The 18,722-nt window shown below is 39.5% G+C and overlaps 1 protein-coding gene across 4 annotated transcripts in view; it reads right to left on the bottom strand.

The window, feature by feature from the left end:
* Positions 1 to 18,722, bottom strand: part of LOC119124559 (voltage-dependent calcium channel subunit alpha-2/delta-1) — a 57,612-nt gene that overhangs the window by 4,863 nt on the left and 34,027 nt on the right. For 2 of the 4 annotated variants that reach the window (XR_005098295.1, XM_037254663.1), the window contains exons 11-37: positions 16,799 to 16,957; positions 16,098 to 16,202; positions 15,645 to 15,723; positions 15,524 to 15,573; positions 15,350 to 15,439; positions 15,006 to 15,080; positions 14,836 to 14,916; positions 14,502 to 14,576; positions 12,742 to 12,813; positions 12,593 to 12,664; positions 12,451 to 12,512; positions 12,302 to 12,378; positions 11,603 to 11,614; positions 10,039 to 10,047; positions 9,342 to 9,402; positions 9,136 to 9,227; positions 8,159 to 8,240; positions 7,014 to 7,076; positions 5,792 to 5,895; positions 5,241 to 5,336; positions 4,654 to 4,721; positions 4,522 to 4,560; positions 4,379 to 4,450; positions 2,822 to 2,974; positions 2,688 to 2,740; positions 1,716 to 1,771; positions 1,311 to 1,440 (exon numbers count right to left, since the gene is read on the bottom strand). Coding sequence is in view for 3 of the 4 variants with exons in the window: in XM_037254663.1 (XP_037110558.1) it covers positions 1,311 to 1,440; positions 1,716 to 1,771; positions 2,688 to 2,740; positions 2,822 to 2,974; positions 4,379 to 4,450; positions 4,522 to 4,560; positions 4,654 to 4,721; positions 5,241 to 5,336; positions 5,792 to 5,895; positions 7,014 to 7,076; positions 8,159 to 8,240; positions 9,136 to 9,227; positions 9,342 to 9,402; positions 10,039 to 10,047; positions 11,603 to 11,614; positions 12,302 to 12,378; positions 12,451 to 12,512; positions 12,593 to 12,664; positions 12,742 to 12,813; positions 14,502 to 14,576; positions 14,836 to 14,916; positions 15,006 to 15,080; positions 15,350 to 15,439; positions 15,524 to 15,573; positions 15,645 to 15,723; positions 16,098 to 16,202; positions 16,799 to 16,957 (2,087 nt within the window). In the remaining variant the exon portion in view is untranslated. The remainder of the gene's footprint in view (positions 1 to 1,310; positions 1,441 to 1,715; positions 1,772 to 2,687; positions 2,741 to 2,821; positions 2,975 to 4,378; positions 4,451 to 4,521; positions 4,561 to 4,653; positions 4,722 to 5,240; positions 5,337 to 5,791; positions 5,896 to 7,013; positions 7,077 to 8,158; positions 8,241 to 9,135; positions 9,228 to 9,341; positions 9,403 to 10,038; positions 10,048 to 11,602; positions 11,615 to 12,301; positions 12,379 to 12,450; positions 12,513 to 12,592; positions 12,665 to 12,741; positions 12,814 to 14,501; positions 14,577 to 14,835; positions 14,917 to 15,005; positions 15,081 to 15,349; positions 15,440 to 15,523; positions 15,574 to 15,644; positions 15,724 to 16,097; positions 16,203 to 16,798; positions 16,958 to 18,722) is intronic. The other 2 variants (XM_037254664.1, XM_037254665.1) reach the window with 2 other exon arrangements.

Raw genomic sequence — 18,722 nt, 5'->3', positions numbered from 1 at the left:
TTATGAATTTGGTGAAATGAATGAATTGCTTTGAACATAAGATATTCCTTTATTTATGCACTCAAATGAAAGTTTGCTGGAGGCCAGAATGCATTTTGAAGAACCAGAAGAACAAACAATTTATCGAGATCAGCCATCTTTGTGGTTTACATTCGCCTCGAGCGCTTTGAACTGGGACAATCCCAATGTTGTAAATCAGACGACCCGCCCTTCTTGAAAGCTGAATAAGTAATGTAGGAATTTATTTCAAGCCAAAAAAATAACATTATTTCCTTTAAAAATTGGTATTTCCATCCATCCATCCATCTATAAATTCCATGTCTATCGATCTTTATCAGTCAAGCTATCAATGCATCCAACTATTTCCCATTATAATCCAACCATGTGCTATCCTTCTATCACATTTATTTAGTCATCATTTACTCTCGCCCGTCCACCCGTTCATTTATCTTTTCCTACAACCACATATGTATCCATTCATCCAACAACCCCTCCATAAATCTATCTATCCAATCTTGTCATCCCCGAAACAGGATTAACTTAAGGTAGGTAAGCTTTTATCCAAGGAGTGCAAATATATTATATTCTTAGTAGTTCGGCTAAAATTACAGTGATTTACTTTATGAGCTGCTATGTAATATAAGCAGTCCCATTTGATACATACTGCTTGGACCAATGCAGGTGTGCATGTGGCCTCTCCAAGCTGTTCTCTTATTGGACTTTTTATGGCCACCATGAGGCTTTGTGTGTGTGCAGCGGTTAACATTGGGAACCAGACATGCGGGACCCATAACATCGGGTAATTACAGCCATATTTAACCTCTAAATTGACACAAAAGAAGGTTAGAGCAAAGTAAATGTGCAGAGGCCCGTGAAGATTGGCAAAATTGAAGAAAAGCCAGAGACTGGGAGAAGTCGAATAGATAAAAGGACATTTGTGCTTTCCCCCGCAATTCCTGTCAGTGACGGATCAAGGTCAACTGGGCCTGATTGGAACTCGTAAGAGAAGCCGCCTGAAGTAAAAACCGAAAAAAGGCCCTTCAGGAAGGCAACACGATTCCTAACCTATCCCCACGGATCATTAAACAGAAAAATCATCTGAGGAAGGGAGGGACAACTTTATAGTGTCATATACACTACATACACATTTAGAGGTGAAAATCCACTTTTTAGGGGTGCATGAAAAATTAATATACGCAGAGTAGTGGGAACGTAATTTCGATTTCTTTGTGTCTTGGCATGTGAAGAAATTGACAATAAAGCAGACTTTGACTTTGACTTTGTATACTCAAAGGAATTAACAGACATACCTCGAACAGTTTCCACAATCCAGGACCCCCGAGTAGGATCTTTCATCGTTGTCAAAGAAGTATTGCGTCTGCTCTGTGATGCAGCTTTCTTTAAACATGGCGTCAGGAATGTCGTCATCGGCTGACTCTGCTAAATGAGGTTTGCACAAGTCGTAAATATAGCGCCACTTTTCCACTGCACATTACCACAGCAATAACAAAACTGTTTGACGTAAAAATCATGACAATGACGACATCACCTTTTTCTTTTCTACTCAACAAGCTTGAACAACATGGTTGGAATAGTTCATCCTAACACCAAGCAATACTTAATGATTAAGCGCTGGTGATATGCAAAGCCATTTCGACCAAGTCGTGGAAGAGAAGCAAAAAGTGGGAACAATGGTAAACGATTGTTTTGCTCACCTGCCTCCAGTAGATTGGGGAACATGAGGCCATAAAAGAGTTGCTGGAGTATGGACCTAGAAAAGGAAAATAATGCAGAGGTTAGGCTGATATTTTAGGGTTAAGGTTGATGATTTAGTTTAACAAAGAAAGACATTTTTACTTTTAAGGCAGATATTAACAAACTTTTTTTGCTCACAATATACCGTCATTTCTGGACTATGAGGGAAAATTCGGTGAAAATTCTGTTTTGTTCATATATGTATAAACCGCAGCAGACTATAAGCCGTTTAAAGTTTAATTTCCATATGTTAGAGAATATGCACAAATTACACAATATCATACAAATCATAAAAAAGTCATAGATATGACGCACTGGACTATAAGCCGCAGGGTTCAAAGCTTGTGGAAAAAGTAGCGGCTATTAGTCCGAGAAATACGGTAACTTTGTTTCTCTGACATATAATGTATTGTCAACTATAAATAACTCAAAAGGCCAAATCTATCAAGTGGCAAGACAATTAAAATGTCAACCGATTATTTTCCCAACCCAAATATTGGGTAAGGTGACTTTTAGTGCTGACACTTATCAATGGATAAAGTAGTTATACTTGGTCGCTAATTTAATGTTGTACTTACTGTATTTCATGTGATCGTTCTATATTTATGGACTATATGTGTTTTTCAGACAATTATTTATTGCAACTATTGACTTTACTATTGCTCAGAGTATACCCCAAAATTAATAATCTCGCCTGGGTGGTCCAAACATGTTCCAGCGGGGCGGGAGGCAGTGCCCCCACACCCCGTCAGTGACCATACATACTAATAATCATACTACCTTTAAAGGAAGGAAATTGAATCCAACTGCACAAAACAATCTTCGGATTGCACACCAACTCAGCTAGCTTACGAATGTGTTAGTTCTCACCAATGGAAAGGATTACCATAAAACATGGATATATGCAGAATCTATTGTACAAATGCACTCACCAGGCAGCAGCGGAAGCCCACCAGGCAATACTGAGCAAATCTGCTATGGTTGGCTACAAAAAAAGTCAGAAAAAGAGTTTAAAACCCTTTAAAATCCCCCCCACATGGCAAAGCAAATCCAAGAATCAACCGACCACATAGATAGAGCGGGGGCCCGCCGCAGCCTTGCTGTCTTTCTCCGGGTCGCACACAGACTGGTAATCGTAGGTCTTGTTGAAGGAATACAAAGAGGTGTTGACCAGGTTGATCATCAGCACGGGATCCACCTCGCCAAAGAACTGACCTATCTGGACACACGAAAGGGACACTCAGTTGGGAAAAACTTTTTAAGTGACTGAATTGGGGCTTTACATTGGTGTGGATCAGTTCTGAAGAAACTGGCATCTGCTTTCAACTAATTTGCATGCGGAGTTCAGTCACATGCAGACAATCCTTTTAAGCAGGCAGCTGTCAACACATCTTGTGGAGTGAGATATTGCAATGTCCTTTTCCGCTCTGCTCACTTCTGAAATGTCAAATGTTATGCAACAGTATTATATTTCTGCCATGGCCATATGGCCATGGAGGAATCTATTTTTTTTTGCTTTCCAAGTGGTGTAAAAGTTACTCCAGTGAAATACTTCCATTTTCTGTATTGACAAACGTAGACTAAAGATAAAAAAAAAAATCATCGGATACATTACTTTTTTCACAGGCGGCCTTCAGGCATAGAAAATAAATTTCAGAGCCACTGGCATTTGTTTGTTTTGTTCTATTCATGATCCAACCAATGAAGGCCTGATCAGAAACAAAATTCAAGCAGATGGTCTGAATTAAGGTGGCAGACAGTTCACAATTGTCTGGTTGAATTGGTTAAGCCGGCACCAAATAATCAGAATTTGATTTCTATGCGTGGTCAAGAGCTGATGTTTTTTTTTAAACCACAGACCATGAAAATGAAAAGCCACAGACTCAATCTCATGATCCAGCTGAAAATAACAACAGATTACAACGATGATATTCAGTGTATTTTGACATAAGCACTTTATTAAGGCACTTTTGATACAATTTAAAAATACTTTCTTGTAGTAAGACAGTGATGAGTCTGTTTACCTGCTTAACATGTTTCAGCCACTTCCTGAAGTGGCTAAAACAGCACAATATGTCTCCTTTAAAATCAGGAACATAGAGTATGTCCTATCATGACTGACAAGAAGCATTCCTCAGACATATAGTACTAACATTGGACCATAGGGACCTGCAGCAGTCTGTAGTCAGTATCTCACTGAGAGAGGCTCACACCCACAAGAGACTCACTTCAATAAAGCATCCCCAACTGACAGAACCTGAACTTTGATCATCCTCCTGCGTCTGATGTTGTACTTTAGTTGGGGCATGGATGAACCTACATCCTGGAGGAGCTTTGAAAGGAGCTCAGAGCAAGCAAGTAAGCCATCTTTGTAACTTAGACATGAGTCCTTTGCCTGACCTTGGTAGGAGACTGATGCAGTCCCACGAGACGCAATAGATGACATAAAGTTTCTGATGTTATCTTTCTGAACGATATGGCTAAATGATTCATCCTGGGATATTTTTTCATAAAACTCCAGTGGGCTTTTCTACCTTCACACTGCATGTATCATCTTAGTTGATGCATATTTTTTTAGCCATTAAACTACATTGACATGTGTCTTTAATATGAAGAAACTCACCAAACTGATGTAATCATCCTGATTGGACATGAGCAGAAAACCACCATCATCTAGGATCACGCAATCGACATGCTGCAAAGGGGCAAAATAGTTTCGATTCAAGTCACATGTGATGTGTGTTTTTTAAACATGCATTGTTTTACCTTGTCATTCCTCATACAGCCACAGATCTCATCTTTGCACTGAAAGAATGAATAAAGTGAATTGGGTGCTAATGCCTAAATGTGTGAAAATGAATAATAATAAATACATAGGATCATATGCACATCACTTACATTCTCTTTAAGTGTAGCATTCATGAAACTGTTCATCCAGTAAGTGACATCGAGTTTCACTCCCACCACTACAAACCAGACCAGCAGCAAAAATACATCAACAATGTTGTGATTTGTTTTGTTTTTCTCTTACATTTTCAAATGACTCAATTTGGTGGATGCACGTTTGTTGATTCTCAAAATTCAATTCAGAGCAGAACGTGGACTAGCGATTAGCACGTCTGCATCATATTTGGAGGTTCTATAGGTTTGAATCCTGGCTGAGTGGTGTTTGCATATTCCATTTGCTTGCGTGGGTGTGCTCTGGCTTCTTCCTACATTCCAAAAACATGCTTGGTAGGTCAATTGATGAATGGAAAATATGATTAGCGTAACATGTGTGATAAAGCCATAATACAGTGATTGGGATATACAGCAAACCTGTGCCTTTTAGTCATTCCCTAAATAACTAGTATTTTTTTTTGTTTTTTTAATGTACTTGAATTGAAAGGCTTTTTACAATAAATATTGATTTTGGCAACTGAACCGGGTTTCGCTTGAAGTCTTTGTCACAAGCAGCAATCCATGTGGGATTAAACACGACTGACCTGCTGGCTTAAGCGTGACTTCATTGATGGTGAGATCTACGGCTTTGCTGACGAGGATACCAGATTCGGATACGCTCTCTCTGCCTTCTGCTGCAACTGAGTGAAGGACAGACGAGGGAACATTGAATGCAATCATTGCATATTTGGCAGAAGCGAGCGTTTGAGAACCACACTTCAAATGGGAATAATTGTTATCCATGATGAGGAACGCTTGTAATTCACATTAAGCCTGGTGGAGCTCACGAACCCCCCATGTGTTAATCCAGTCAACTGTTACCCCAACTGCTTTACACACATTGTTTGCCTCCCCTGAAGTCTGCCAGAGAGATTAGCAAAGATAAACTCGAGAGGAAGCTCACAGTCCAAGAGTGGGACAGAGAATGAGTGCCGACAGACATACTGTAAGGGACCAAGGATAAAAGTCATGATGTCATCGGCGTACGAGAGTAATCTTCGCCTAGAGGGTTTGAGCTGAAGGCCGCTAATGCTCGACGCCAGACCACACTGAAGAAACGCTCCAGTACCAAAGTACAGCCACACAAGATTCTTACTGTTAAAAGTCGGAGCGGTGAAAATGTATATGTCGTTGTCCAGGGCTCTCTTGTAGAAGCTTGACTCGTACGGCTCTGGGTTCTCCATCCATTCTTCTCCAGTGCTAAAAACAAAAATTGTAGAAATATTAATTGTTAAAACTTGTCATTAATGCTTCTGTTATGCTGTGGGTGGAACTGATCTGTTTTAAAACTTACGTCTTCTGCTGGCATAATCGTGTTATATTTGATTATTTAAGAATTTACATTGCGGATTAAAATAAGACACAGCAGTGACAGAAAGGGCTGAATGGTGACAGAAATGTCCAATTCATACACACTATGGGAATTGGAATATTTCTGTGTTCAATAACATCCAAACTTATGTTAAATAGGAGTCAGAACACATCTGCCATTATTTAAAGCATCTCTGGTAACTTAACCCCAAACAAATTTCATGTGTTCTAGGAGGCATCTACTGACTTTTTGTCTTCTTTCTAGCGGCAGCATGAAGATTAAGTGCCAGCGTTGACTGCCACCTGTTTTTTTTTTTTTTAGTTGGAACTCGGCCTTTAGACAAGGTGGAAGAAATTATGAACAGCGGGGTTTCTATTATAATATAGTTGAGTCTCAAATCGTCGTTGCGCTTTGAATTATTTCAAAGTACGAGCATAGTACAAGTTATTTTAAATAACCTTCAAAGAACAAGCAATTTTTCTTTAATTTAGAAAACCCAAACTTGGACCCGAATCCTAATGCTGTTATAGATTATTATGAATACTCCCTAAACATAATACTTTTTCAGTTTATAAATCAAAAGAGCTGAAATATTCCTTTTGAGCATATTACTAAAAATATCAATGCTTGATATGCGTATGTGTCAAAAGAAGTGACTTGAAGATGCATCACTGTCTATATTTTGCATATGGAAATGAGCAGGAAGTGATTATGACTAATGTTAAACTCACTTGTGGAAAAATTAGACCATCCATGCATAGCAAAGATGAAGAAATAGAGGAAAATAAAATGCATGTGGTTCCTACACGCACACATGGAGTGATCCATGTGCTGCAAGAGCCTAATCCTTCATCTTCAAGAGTCAATGGAGCAGTCAGAAAGAGCTCTAACAAAGTATCACAGCCCCTTTCAATTTTCACAGCACACATTTGCACAGCTCGTAGCTCGCAGGCTAGGTTGGCCGCGTCGGAGAAGAACAACATGAACGACGAGCGGGGAGGGGTACCTTCTCGGGAAGACTCTTGTGATTCCTCCATCTGTGGCTACAAACCTGGCCACTGTCCCATTCCTGAGAGGATGGAAAAACACAGTCAAGCTTCAAAGTGGATCATGCTGACAAATACTGCATCTGTGAGTCCCAGCTGGAAAAAAAGACACTCTTGAATTTCACAACCAGAGTCACTTGTCAATGTAGAGGGGACCATTGGAATTCGCGACCAAAAATGTGGTCCAAATGTCAAAACAGAATCCAGAACCCAACGGAAACTGGAATCAACTCATCTCCCTTGCCTTCCAAAATGTTTTACTGTATTTTCCTTGACTCTTTATTTGTATGCGTAATGCCAAGCCGCTATTGCAGAGAAGAAAATGAAAAAATATTTTCACCCCTCCAGCACATTTTAACTATAGATGTTTATATTCTTCAAATTTAAAACCAAACACTCAATCAGACTTTGTATCTGTATGGTACGAAGTGCATATGTATCACTTTATCGCTTTCTTAGCTTTAAATCTGTAAATAAATTATTCGCCTACAAAAGCTCTCACTCGGTCTTGGTAGCCTGGTTTCATAATTTGAAGTGTCACAAAAAACAAAAAATATTTTAAAAAAAGCATCAAAGTCATATGTTTCTTTTCAAACACAAAATTAATTCTCTCCACCTTTTGGGCCAGAAACTGATTTTAGTGAAATTACATTTGTTTATGTTCCGTATCTCCTCACTAGTGGGCTACACTGAATTGGTTTCAAGGCAGCATGCCTGCCATGCTTGTGGAGTATGAACCTCATCATGCAAAGGTCTAAGGAGTCTCAACTTGATAGAAAGCAGTCCCAATTGGAACCCGATATAGTATTTAAATTTGTGCACACACTCCTAATTTATTTTCGTTGAGTGGTTACATAGTATGGAGTGTGGAACGTTTTTACACATGTTTTGAAAGGATTCCTGGCAGCGCTACTTGTGTCTGGGAGCAATAAGCCTTGTTTGTGTTTCAGTTAAGCCAGGTACACAACACTCATACTGACTCTTGGACCAAGTTTGAGCATTTTGTTACAAAAACAGTACGCATGCAGCTACCAAAACACAATGAAGCATAGCTGCAGTGTCGACGTTTGTAGTATGCAGAAAAATTTGGATGAGTTCTACTCACACTTTCTGATCTTTCCACAAGTCAACCAGCTCAGCTGTCAGGCCTGCATCCAGGATGAGTCGACTCACAAGGGATACATTGCCTGTGATTGGAGACAGATGCAGTCCACATATCATGCATGTCACAGCTTCAAGTGCAAGGCTTGCAAACAAACTTGTGATGGCAACATGAATGGAAGAAAAATAAGCAGTCATTGAAATTAAATGGTTATAGTATTTCTTACTCTTTAATAATCTGGAACAAGGATGTCCAAACTCCTTCTACTGGGGGCCATATAAAAAATGTGATTTAAGATACAGGTACTTTGAGTGATCATTGGACAATTTAAACTTGTATTTCAAGGCAGTGTACAGAATTCCACCTGAAGATCAAAAAGTATATCTTGTAGCGTTCAAGGTTTGTCAGTTTTATTTTTGATTGTGTTGTTTTTCAGCAATGTAATTTTTTCTCATCACATTATGATATGGGCCTTGATTCATTTTCTAAAATATACAGTGAACACCTCAGCTGGCCCCCTGTCAGACTTTGGACACTCCTGTTTTAGACACCAAACTTTTCAAAGTCAGCAGCCGAGTGTGACCTTGGCTCCAAATGGATCTGGGATAGCTGCTTCCATTAGCAGGGGGATAATGGCAGTAAGCTATCCCGGCCGATGAGATCCATTAGATGACGACCAATCAAACCCGATGAATCACCAAGGAGAATGACAACACTGGGCTTCTAGGAAGCTCAGTCGATCGGGCCTGATGTCACCCTGCTCAGACCTGACTCATCAAATGAGCTGCTCTGTCCTTCAGACAGTCAGCACAAGGGGGAAGATTGTACATCCTTAAAAATGGAAATAGACTGTGACGCATGCACACTCAAACACACACTCACATTTAAATGACTGCACGTATTGTACATTGAGGCCGAAACACCATCAGTGAGAGTATTTGTGAGGAGAACCAAAACACTGAGGGAGATGCATGACTCACATGCATCTGGAGTGTTCCTATCAATGTACTGGTTGAAATCGAGGAGAAACTGGGTGTTGTTGAGTGACAACGTCAGCTCTTTGCAGTATTCCCTGAAGAAACAGCAACCGTCAGTTTCACTCTCTGCACCACGTTTGATCCGGCATGCGCAACATTACGTTCAGAGTCGGGGAAAGTGGGCAGGGGGCGGGGTTTAACCCACTCACCGTGGCGCAATGAAGGTGTGACCATAGTTGTCAAAGTTCTCCAACTGGAGGGTTTCCATCACTTTGGAAACACACACACACACACACACACACACACACACACACACACACACACACACATACAGATCTTAATCTACATCACTGGACTAGTACGACTTTACATTAATTTTGGTTCCTCGAAAAAACTTTGATGTGCCATTAGATTCTTGTCCGCAGATAAAATAAAATAATGTGTATACGTACGCACGCACACACACACATGCATTTGTAGTCAGAAACCAGCAATGAATATTGAACTTCACTTATTTCTTTTAACACGTTAAGATTTCTCGCTTTTTTTTGGCTTTTAGGAGGAGGAATGTGACAATGATGGAACTGAAAACAGGAATGTGATACACAGTCATCAGAATCATTTGGCTTAAGATCATAGCATACACTGGAAAGTAAATTTAGGTATTATTTGAAGAGACTCAGCACAAGCAGGAAGTTCAGACCGGGGACCTAATGACAGTTTATACACGTGAATGATTAACAATATTAAAATGTTAGAATTAAAAATATTGCGTGCATAGTAAATTAAAATCGTGTGAAGGGGACAGTTTGACGTGAATGGACGGATTGAACACGCACCCGCACGGACACGACATATTGGACAGATATGAGGTGTTGGATAAAGAGAATGAAGCAAAATACTTGCCTATTTGCCCTGTGACCCCCATGAAGAATAGGGAGAAGAGGAGTAAAGTCAGAAAGCAAGAAAGTAGTTAAAACATCTCTATCAAACTAGAATATCAGGGCATATAGTTGTAAACATTAAAAAAAAATCCTTCAAGTTGCTGACGAGCATTCAAAATCTCGTAAATGACAAGACAGGCGTCCTTCACGATTGATTTTTTAGCGTGCTGGCGTGGTGGCGCTGTCTGCAAAAGCCATCACTGAATGTCCCACTTTGAACATTGTCATGGAAATGTGCCATGGGATGAAACGACATCCTTCGCATAAAAAAATGACAGGCAGATTTATTGGCTGGCTCCACCGCACCGTATATAGCACCCCTGGGTATAGGAGCGCATGTTTATGTAGTTCTACTTGGGGGGGCATTTTTTCCTCATGAGATGTTATGGTGGTCCGGCTCAGGTGTGAAACTTAAAGGACATATAATGCAAATTGGTTTTTGAATAGCTTGTATACAAAATAGTGGAGTGCCTGCCAATCAGTGGAGACTGGCCAATAGAGAGCGCTGTCTCCCCACTGCAGACCTTGAAAACAAAAGTTAAATATAATATTCATGATAAAATGATGGATTTTTCAATCGGAAGAATAAATAGTATAGAGGCATTGATGAGTAAAATTCTGTCATTAATGTTTAATTTGGTGATACATTTACGGTACGGATCATTGTCAAAATTAAATACTGAAACAATTAGGGGCGCAACATTCCAGCTATTGTTGCAATCAGCAATATCCTGGGACCAAAATTCGGCCGCCATCATTATGCTATGATAGCTGAAAGATGACGGGGCGATGGCTGTCAAGCCCCAAAACCTTTTTGTTGATGGAAAGAGGGGAATAGGACAGCTGGAAATACACCTATCATGAAAATCAAATTTTCCCAAAATTCCAGATGGCCAACACAACCATTATTGTCTTCGCAGTCCAACAGGTACAACCCTGGTTGTCTAGTAACAAAAGCGAGAATCTCTATTGGCCCAGCAGTAGAATATAAAGGACCAGTGTCCATGTGCCACATGCACATATAGATCTTTAGATCCTTGGGGTGTTTTGTCACAGACATCAGTGTTATTAAAACAATTGGCAAAAGTTTTAAATTGTCGAGAATAAAAAGCAAAATGTCTCTTTTTTTATTTAGAGTCGATGCCTGAGCAGCACGGCAGATCTTTTAACAGCCCCGTAAACGTCGATAGGCTCTTTACGGCGGCAAGGGAGTGACACAAGGGCCAAAGCACTCTGTCAAAATCTCATCTACTGGGATAACTGCACCATTAGCCAAACGGCTTTGTAGAGACACATCAAAGTGATGAAAATGCACTAGAGGCAGATGTTTTTTTATGCTGAACTCGCTGTTTTTTGCCACTAATAATACCATACAAGGCATCCATAAGCTGTATCCTAAGTAATCGTCTACAGAGGGCTAAATTTAATAATCACGCTAACGTGCGGAGGATAAAAGCATGCAAGAAGCGGAAGGGACATCGCGTTTATAAAAAAAAAAAAAAAAGGACAGCAGAATGAGTACTTGCCCCAAGACGATGCTGTAAATGTCCAGCAGAGAAAACACACAGAGAGGTAGAAGAGAATTAAATAGTAAATCGTACGGAAAGAATTCAAAACTTAATGTTGAAGTCAAAAGTAAGATGAGGACATGTGAAGCCAATGTACTTTTTATAAAAAATTGCCTACCATACTACTTATTTTTAGTAGAAAGAATGAATATACAAAACAGCAGTTTGTTTGTGTGTGGACACTTTAATACTAAAAGTGGTAGTCAAAACTAAATGTATGCCCACTTTACTTATCATAAAACTTATTTATAGAAGAAAAAGAATCACCAACTAAATAATTGGGTTCCTTGTAAAGCTGCTGACAAATATTCTAAGGTTATTAAAATGACTATTAATATGAACGCAGGAAGGCAAAAGTGATAGAAGCCAGAAGAAAAGGAGGAAGGCAAAAACATTTAGGGAGGATCAAAAGAACTTCGGCACTCGGGCTGGGTCACCGACAATGAGTTCATGTGTTTGACTACGCCCGGGAGTGCGCGGCTGCTAACCAGCGGGTTACACTACAAAACAAAAATCATGGCAGGGATGCGGCGCAAAAAGGAGCGGCCTGTGATTCCAGCTGGGAAAAAAACAGTGGTGACCTAATGAATTGTTGATATTGATATTGTTGAGTTGATAGTGATGGGCCAATAAAAGGTTAGTTGGTGTTGCACTCACACATTGCTTGCTTGATGTCATCTCCCAGTTTGGCTTGTATGAAGTGTTCGCTGTATTTTGGCAGAACCAGAGCCAGGCTGCACAGGAAAGACAAACGGCAATCATTGTTTGTTTATTGTTGAAGTGGTCGGTTCGCTCAAATGACTCACCTGTAATCGGTTCCATTGACTGGTGCCCAAGTGTATGTTCTTATTCCTCTATCAATGTATCTCTGCAAGATGATACAAAATGCAATTTAGCTGCATAAAATTGAATTTTGTTTGTTAGTTATTTCAAATCCAAATCTCTGACCTCATCCTGACTTTTCACCAGGGTCTGTATTGTGCGCTCACCCGTCTCGCCATCGATCATCATTCTCCTGATCTGTGGGGTGACAGGTACACCTTACTTACTTAAGCCAACCCAAAGAACCACATCACGGTGTGACTCCACCAAGGTACCTCCACTTTAATGTCATTCTCCAGCTCGGCGTCCAGGAAGTCGAGGGTAACAGGCTCCTGGAATTTAGGATTCTACAAGAAAGAATTTTTAAAAAAGACCATGGAGGTGGGATTTTTATTGTGAAACTCAATTTAATGCCTGACACAATGAATACAATCCATATGTGTGCAGTTAAGTCCAGCATTATTTGGACAAAGGATGAGTGTCAATTAAAATGTACATGGAAATAGAATATCCGATACCGAACAGTGCAGATATCAAATTAGGCACTTTGACCTGGAGTTTAGATCTAAATCCAAGTACCGGTGTAGAAAATCATTTAAGTCATAGTTCATTCCATGTAACGTTGTGGCCGTATCCCAAAAGTCACGATACAATACATTATTTTTCTATTTTGTTTTAGGTGTCATTTGAAATTATGTGAAGACATCAAAGTTGCAAAATCACCGCAGCTCTCTAGAATGACATTCCCTGGATGTTTGGTGTTTTCATCAGTGGTGATCAAAGCAAATTTGATTTACCGGGTGACAATTTGCAATGTCAATTGGTCAGCGTCTGAGCAAGGGAATGACCGACTTACAAAAACTGCAAAGCCTAAGATGCGAAATGTTGATGGCCTAATATTTGAATGACACCTTAAACAAAATAGAACAAAGGAAGGTTATAGTGACTTTTGGGACAGCCTGTAATGAGCTGTGTTTAAAACAAAAAACACATCTGTGTGCTTTTATGGTGGTATAAAATGAAATGTGAGCAGAATGACGGTGCTATTCTAGTGCCTGTATATGTGCCAGATGAGACAGTGCCAATGGGTTGAAGGGATATTAATATCCTAAAAAAAATATCAAACAGTTCACTTACATCACATTAAATGCACAGTTAAGACGTGTGTGAAATATTCAATGACACAGTGAACTTGAATGAGTTCCTTACGTTTGTCGGTAAGTAAAAGAAAAAAAGTGCAATGAAAGACGATGGACCTCAGCATGAAAATGAGAGAAGGGGGGAAAAAAAAAGAATAAATGATCAAGGGCGAGCAACGATGCATGAGACAGAATAAGACATCAAACTTTGAAGTAATGCAGGGAAGGATATAAAACAAACTAATGAAAGAAATTCAAAGACAGAGAAGAGCGAATATGTTGGAAACAGAAAATATATTTTACACATTAGAGGGGCCTATTTTTCTCCTAATTGTCCAATAATAAAAACAGCATCCTAAAAAGTCACTTTGGGAGTAACATCAACTATGAATCTACTGCTAACAAGGGTATGCTAAAAAAAAAAAAACACCTATAAAATACTGTATGCATACTCATCTATGGCTACTAAACCGAATGACTAAGTGCAAAACGCTGCAAGATCTCACCTCATGAAAAGTGACAGCAAACTTATTATATAGCCTTAGATTCCTGTTATGGATCCTTTTCTGGGGAAATCATGATAAAGTGTTTCGTAAAATCGCTTTCAAATATGTATGGTTGGTGGGGTTGTCAAAATACAAGAGTGGAGTAAAAAGTTCATAGGGATTCTGGTAATAATACTATACTTAGCATGTAATGTCAGCTAAAAGCCCGTAAAACTTTATACCCTTATGAATTCAAATGTCTGTCTAAAAAGTTAGGATAGAACTGCAAAGCTAACCTCAAGAGTACAATGCTGCAAAACATTAATGTAAGGTAATAGTTATGTTTAGACCAACGTCAAATATTTATCCGAAGCTTACCTTAAGTGCACAGTGTATTTTGGTGACACCTACCTTGGGCTGAAGATTGGGATGCAACAAGACATATCCGTTTGGATCGATGGCAAAATAGTATCCATTTGGACCAATCTGATGAAACAAACATAGCATGTGGGAAATTTAAGTAAGTCAGTAAGTTACCATGAATAAATCCCAAAAATATATCACAGATATGAATCAAGTCATATGACTTGACTTGAAATTTGGTGGCAACTCAACTTTCTTGATTATATTCCGCTGAAACTTGAAACTTGCTTGCCGTTTGCACATATGTGACTTACTCCCATTTCTGATGACTCTTCCCTATACTGGCTTTCATGCAACCTCAAAAAAATACACTTCAACTCACTGTGAAACGTGGCGTGAGCTTCTTGATGTCATTCAGTGACACGTCGATGCCCATTACGCCGAGAATGAGCTGATTTTGATGCTGAAATATAGAAAAAAAGAGGAAAAACATCAGCTGGCCTCTACTGTTGACTCCTGCACATCTGGGATCATGTGTCAACTTCACCACACCTCGCCGTTCCTGTCGTCTTTGCTTTTGGTCTTATTGAAGACGGGCAGAGTCCCGGTAATAACCAGACCGAGTTCCTGAGTGAGGCACAAATACAACATATTGCCGTATATTACCCTACATTTACTTCTTGTGCCTGCCCACGCATCATGTTTAAAATTAAACAACCACCTTGCTCTGTCTGCAGACATGTGATAATTAAATTGAATGGAAATAATGACAGTTCTCTGGACTGTTGCATACTCCCTGTTGCGCAATATGACTACAGTTTCAAGATTCCCACCATTGCCATGATTGTGTTTAATCATGTGCATTCAGACATTAGAGCACAATAGTAATGCCACACCAGTGCATCGAGGTACACATTGGTCCACTGCACTTGTTTGGCCTGCTTGTCTGCCAGAACCATGGGTCTGCCCAGGACATCCAAGTATTCCTAAAGTGGGGGAAGAAAAAATGTAAAAGAAAACACTGACTAATGTCTGCAAGTAGATTAGGATCAAGTATGAACTAAAATGACCTGTGTGTTAATTCTTATGGCTCCAATGGAGGGGATCTCATAGAAGTAACCTGGAGTAAATTAAGAACATCAGAAGGAAAATGGCATAGTGGAGACATTTTGAATGTGCACAGCGCTGCACCTTTGTTGGAACAGGCCATCCACTGAATGGGTCCTTTATCATAGTTGTGCTGTCCCACGGAGAAGGTGAAGATCCTCACCTACAGAAAACATGATGTGCAGTTTACTTATCAACTTGTTCTAAATAGTAGAAACTATGCTCTAAAGATGGATCTCATCATGAGCACAATCCTGCTATTTTTTCCGTCATCTTGAGGAAGGGAAAAGCTAAATAACTCAACAGTAATGACATCAAGCTAACTGCTCTGTAGGCCATTTTTGTTGTGTTAGATAACAAATAATAAATCAACATATGATTTGAATCATTCAGCACAGCCATCAACGGTAGATTATGTTTACGGGATATTTTATAGTTTGCTGTTTCAATGGACATTTTCTTCAATTCTGGAATGACCCATAAAGGCAAACACTTTATGACTACAAGAAAATATATATTGTCATGTGTGTGACCAACTTTTTTGTCGGCGTTGTATCTCTCCAGTATGGTCCGCGCTCGCTCTTCTCCTCCATCAGTAAACAGCATGATGATCTTATTACAGTTTGCTCTGCTTATATTTGTCTGTTCATACACAAAAACAGGAAGCTTCTTGGACTTTGGACTACGTTGTGTTCATTTTTTTTGTTTTAATTTTTATATTATGAAAACCATTCTGAGTGATATAATAAGTTAGTCAAATGTCATGCTGAAACCACATGATGCAACATAAACTGTGCTAGTAGAAGTGCATCCAGCAGATGGCAGCAAATATCAGGACAATACTACAGCTGTCATTTACCACCTTTTTCATGCGTATGTAATAATATAGCGTCATTTGCATTTGAAAAATGAATAAAAAATTCATAAAAAACAAGACCCACATCAAAATTAATGCAAGAACTACATCTAAAAAAGTTTAATTGCAACTCAGAGTAAAAAAAAAAAAAAACATTTTTAACCAGTGTAATTCTAAATAAGATGAAGTCGTCTATGATTAAATACACTGAAATAAAATTAAAAAAGTGTTTATGCAATAAATACCAAAGCAATAAATACCAATATTTTCCATTGGTGAATTTATTTTATTTAGTCCCTGAAGAAAAAGAAAGCTTATAATGCTAAATTGAAAAGCTATTCAAATGACTAAAATGAAATATTGAAAGGCGGTTAAACATTACCGTAGCGAGTTGCTCAAATGCAAATTCGAATCCCTTAGTGTAGTTGGTGATGCCCTTGGCGGTGATGTTTTGCACAGCATCCTTGAGCAGTTTCTTGTTCCTCACGTTGGCTTGAACCAGATGGTCGAAGCATGCCGTCTTCTTCACCATGGTGTTGAACTGTGAAACAAAAGCCTGGAATTAATAAATGACGCAGACCCGAAAGACACGCTGCCGTAATCAGAGAAAACACTGGGTCTAATGTGCCAGTTTGGCTCGGTGCAATTTAGAATACATTTTCACATGTGCAACATATGTGTAAATGAAATACAGCGTGAAACACACACATGCACGAACACACATTCCGCTCCCACCTGGCTTTGGTTGCAGGAGCCAGTGGAAAAACAGACACATTCATCAAGCCTCGCTAATTGCTTCACATCCTTGGAGCACCACGACTTGGTACCCATGGCAACAAGATCGCAGCTACATTATAGAATAATGGTTATGCAGCAACATTGTCTTGATTTTGTTTTGATTGTTGGTGAATAAAAAATTGACGAAGCCTCATTTCCATACAGCTCAAGAACATCGACGCCAGTCATTGGTAAGTGCGGTACCTCAGGGAACAGAGAGCCCTGGATTGGAAGTGAGCCAAATAATGTGCATTGAGTTGTCATATGATGTTTTTTTTTATTTGTGTGTGCATATATATGTCCAAGGTTAGTCCAGCATGTTTGGGGCCGTGTTGTGCTCATGCCAGCGCACAAAGTAGCCTTGCCCTGACGCACTTGATAATGCAGGGCATTATCGCAAGTCGTTTCTGCCTTACCCACCAGGGTGTTTTTTGTTTCCAATATGTCAGGCAAAATGTACTTTGTGCTAGGTGGCCGGCCTTCCCTTAATTTAATGCAAATGAGGGATGCCACGAGGGTTGACCGTGAAAAGTCTACTCCCATCCCACAACAGCGCACAAAGGCACAAATGTCTCATTATGGCCAGTTCTACCAGCAAAATACTAAAACTACAATTTGATAGTTTCTATGTCACAAAACGCAATTAATATTCAGAGATTCTTGAAAATCAAACGGAATGCTGTAAAATTGTTTGGCTTTCAAGAGACTCTATTTTAAAAAATGGCTGGCAATGAAAGACGTAATATCATAATATTCCGTTCTTATCTTGGAGAAAGACAAAGTAATAAACTTTGTTATGACAAAACAAGTCTTTTATCTGTTAAACATGATGGCTTCATTCCTTTATTATTTTCATAACATTCCCAACTGATGTCTCAGAGATATGTATAATGTTTTGATTCACATGCCATTCAGATGTAGTTTTGTTTAATTAGTTTTAGGACGATAAGGTGTGTGGATTTTTTTTTTTACCTGGATCCACAAACCCTGTTTAATATTTTCATGCATTTGATGCCATGCAGAAACAATCCAAAAGACAGTGTGTGTGTGTGTGTGTGTGTGTGTGTGTGTGTGTGTGTGTGTGTGTGTGTGTGTGTGTGTGTGTGTGTGTGTGTGTGCATGTGTCTGTGTGTGTGTTCGCCCATGTGGGTGTACGCGCGAGTTTGTGCGTGCGCTTGTCCAACGGGAAGCCTTGAAGCTGCATCTCCTTTGACAAATACAAACACATCTCTATTGGACTGAAAGGCCATGATCACATTGTCTGACAAAAGACACACAGGCACACACATCAAATCAAGAAGACAGCAAATAGATGAACACAAACAAACCAGAGTTAGGCATAATGGCCCATGTTGCCGCAATCTATTAAAAGGAGGAGGAGGAAAGGGCGTGTGGGTAGTGAATATGGGGCAATTGGGAGGGTGTCATAGTGTGCCGAAATAAATGAGATTATGTTATGAGATATGTCATGTTTACACAGATGGTGACTATGCAGTCAGGGGTGCAGGGAGGGGCAATCGTCAAAGACC

This window comes from Syngnathus acus, chromosome 6, assembly GCF_901709675.1.
Source record: "Syngnathus acus chromosome 6, fSynAcu1.2, whole genome shotgun sequence".
In the NCBI taxonomy this organism is placed as follows: domain Eukaryota; kingdom Metazoa; phylum Chordata; class Actinopteri; order Syngnathiformes; family Syngnathidae; genus Syngnathus; species Syngnathus acus.
This window is presented reverse-complemented; position numbering and strand designations above follow the sequence as displayed.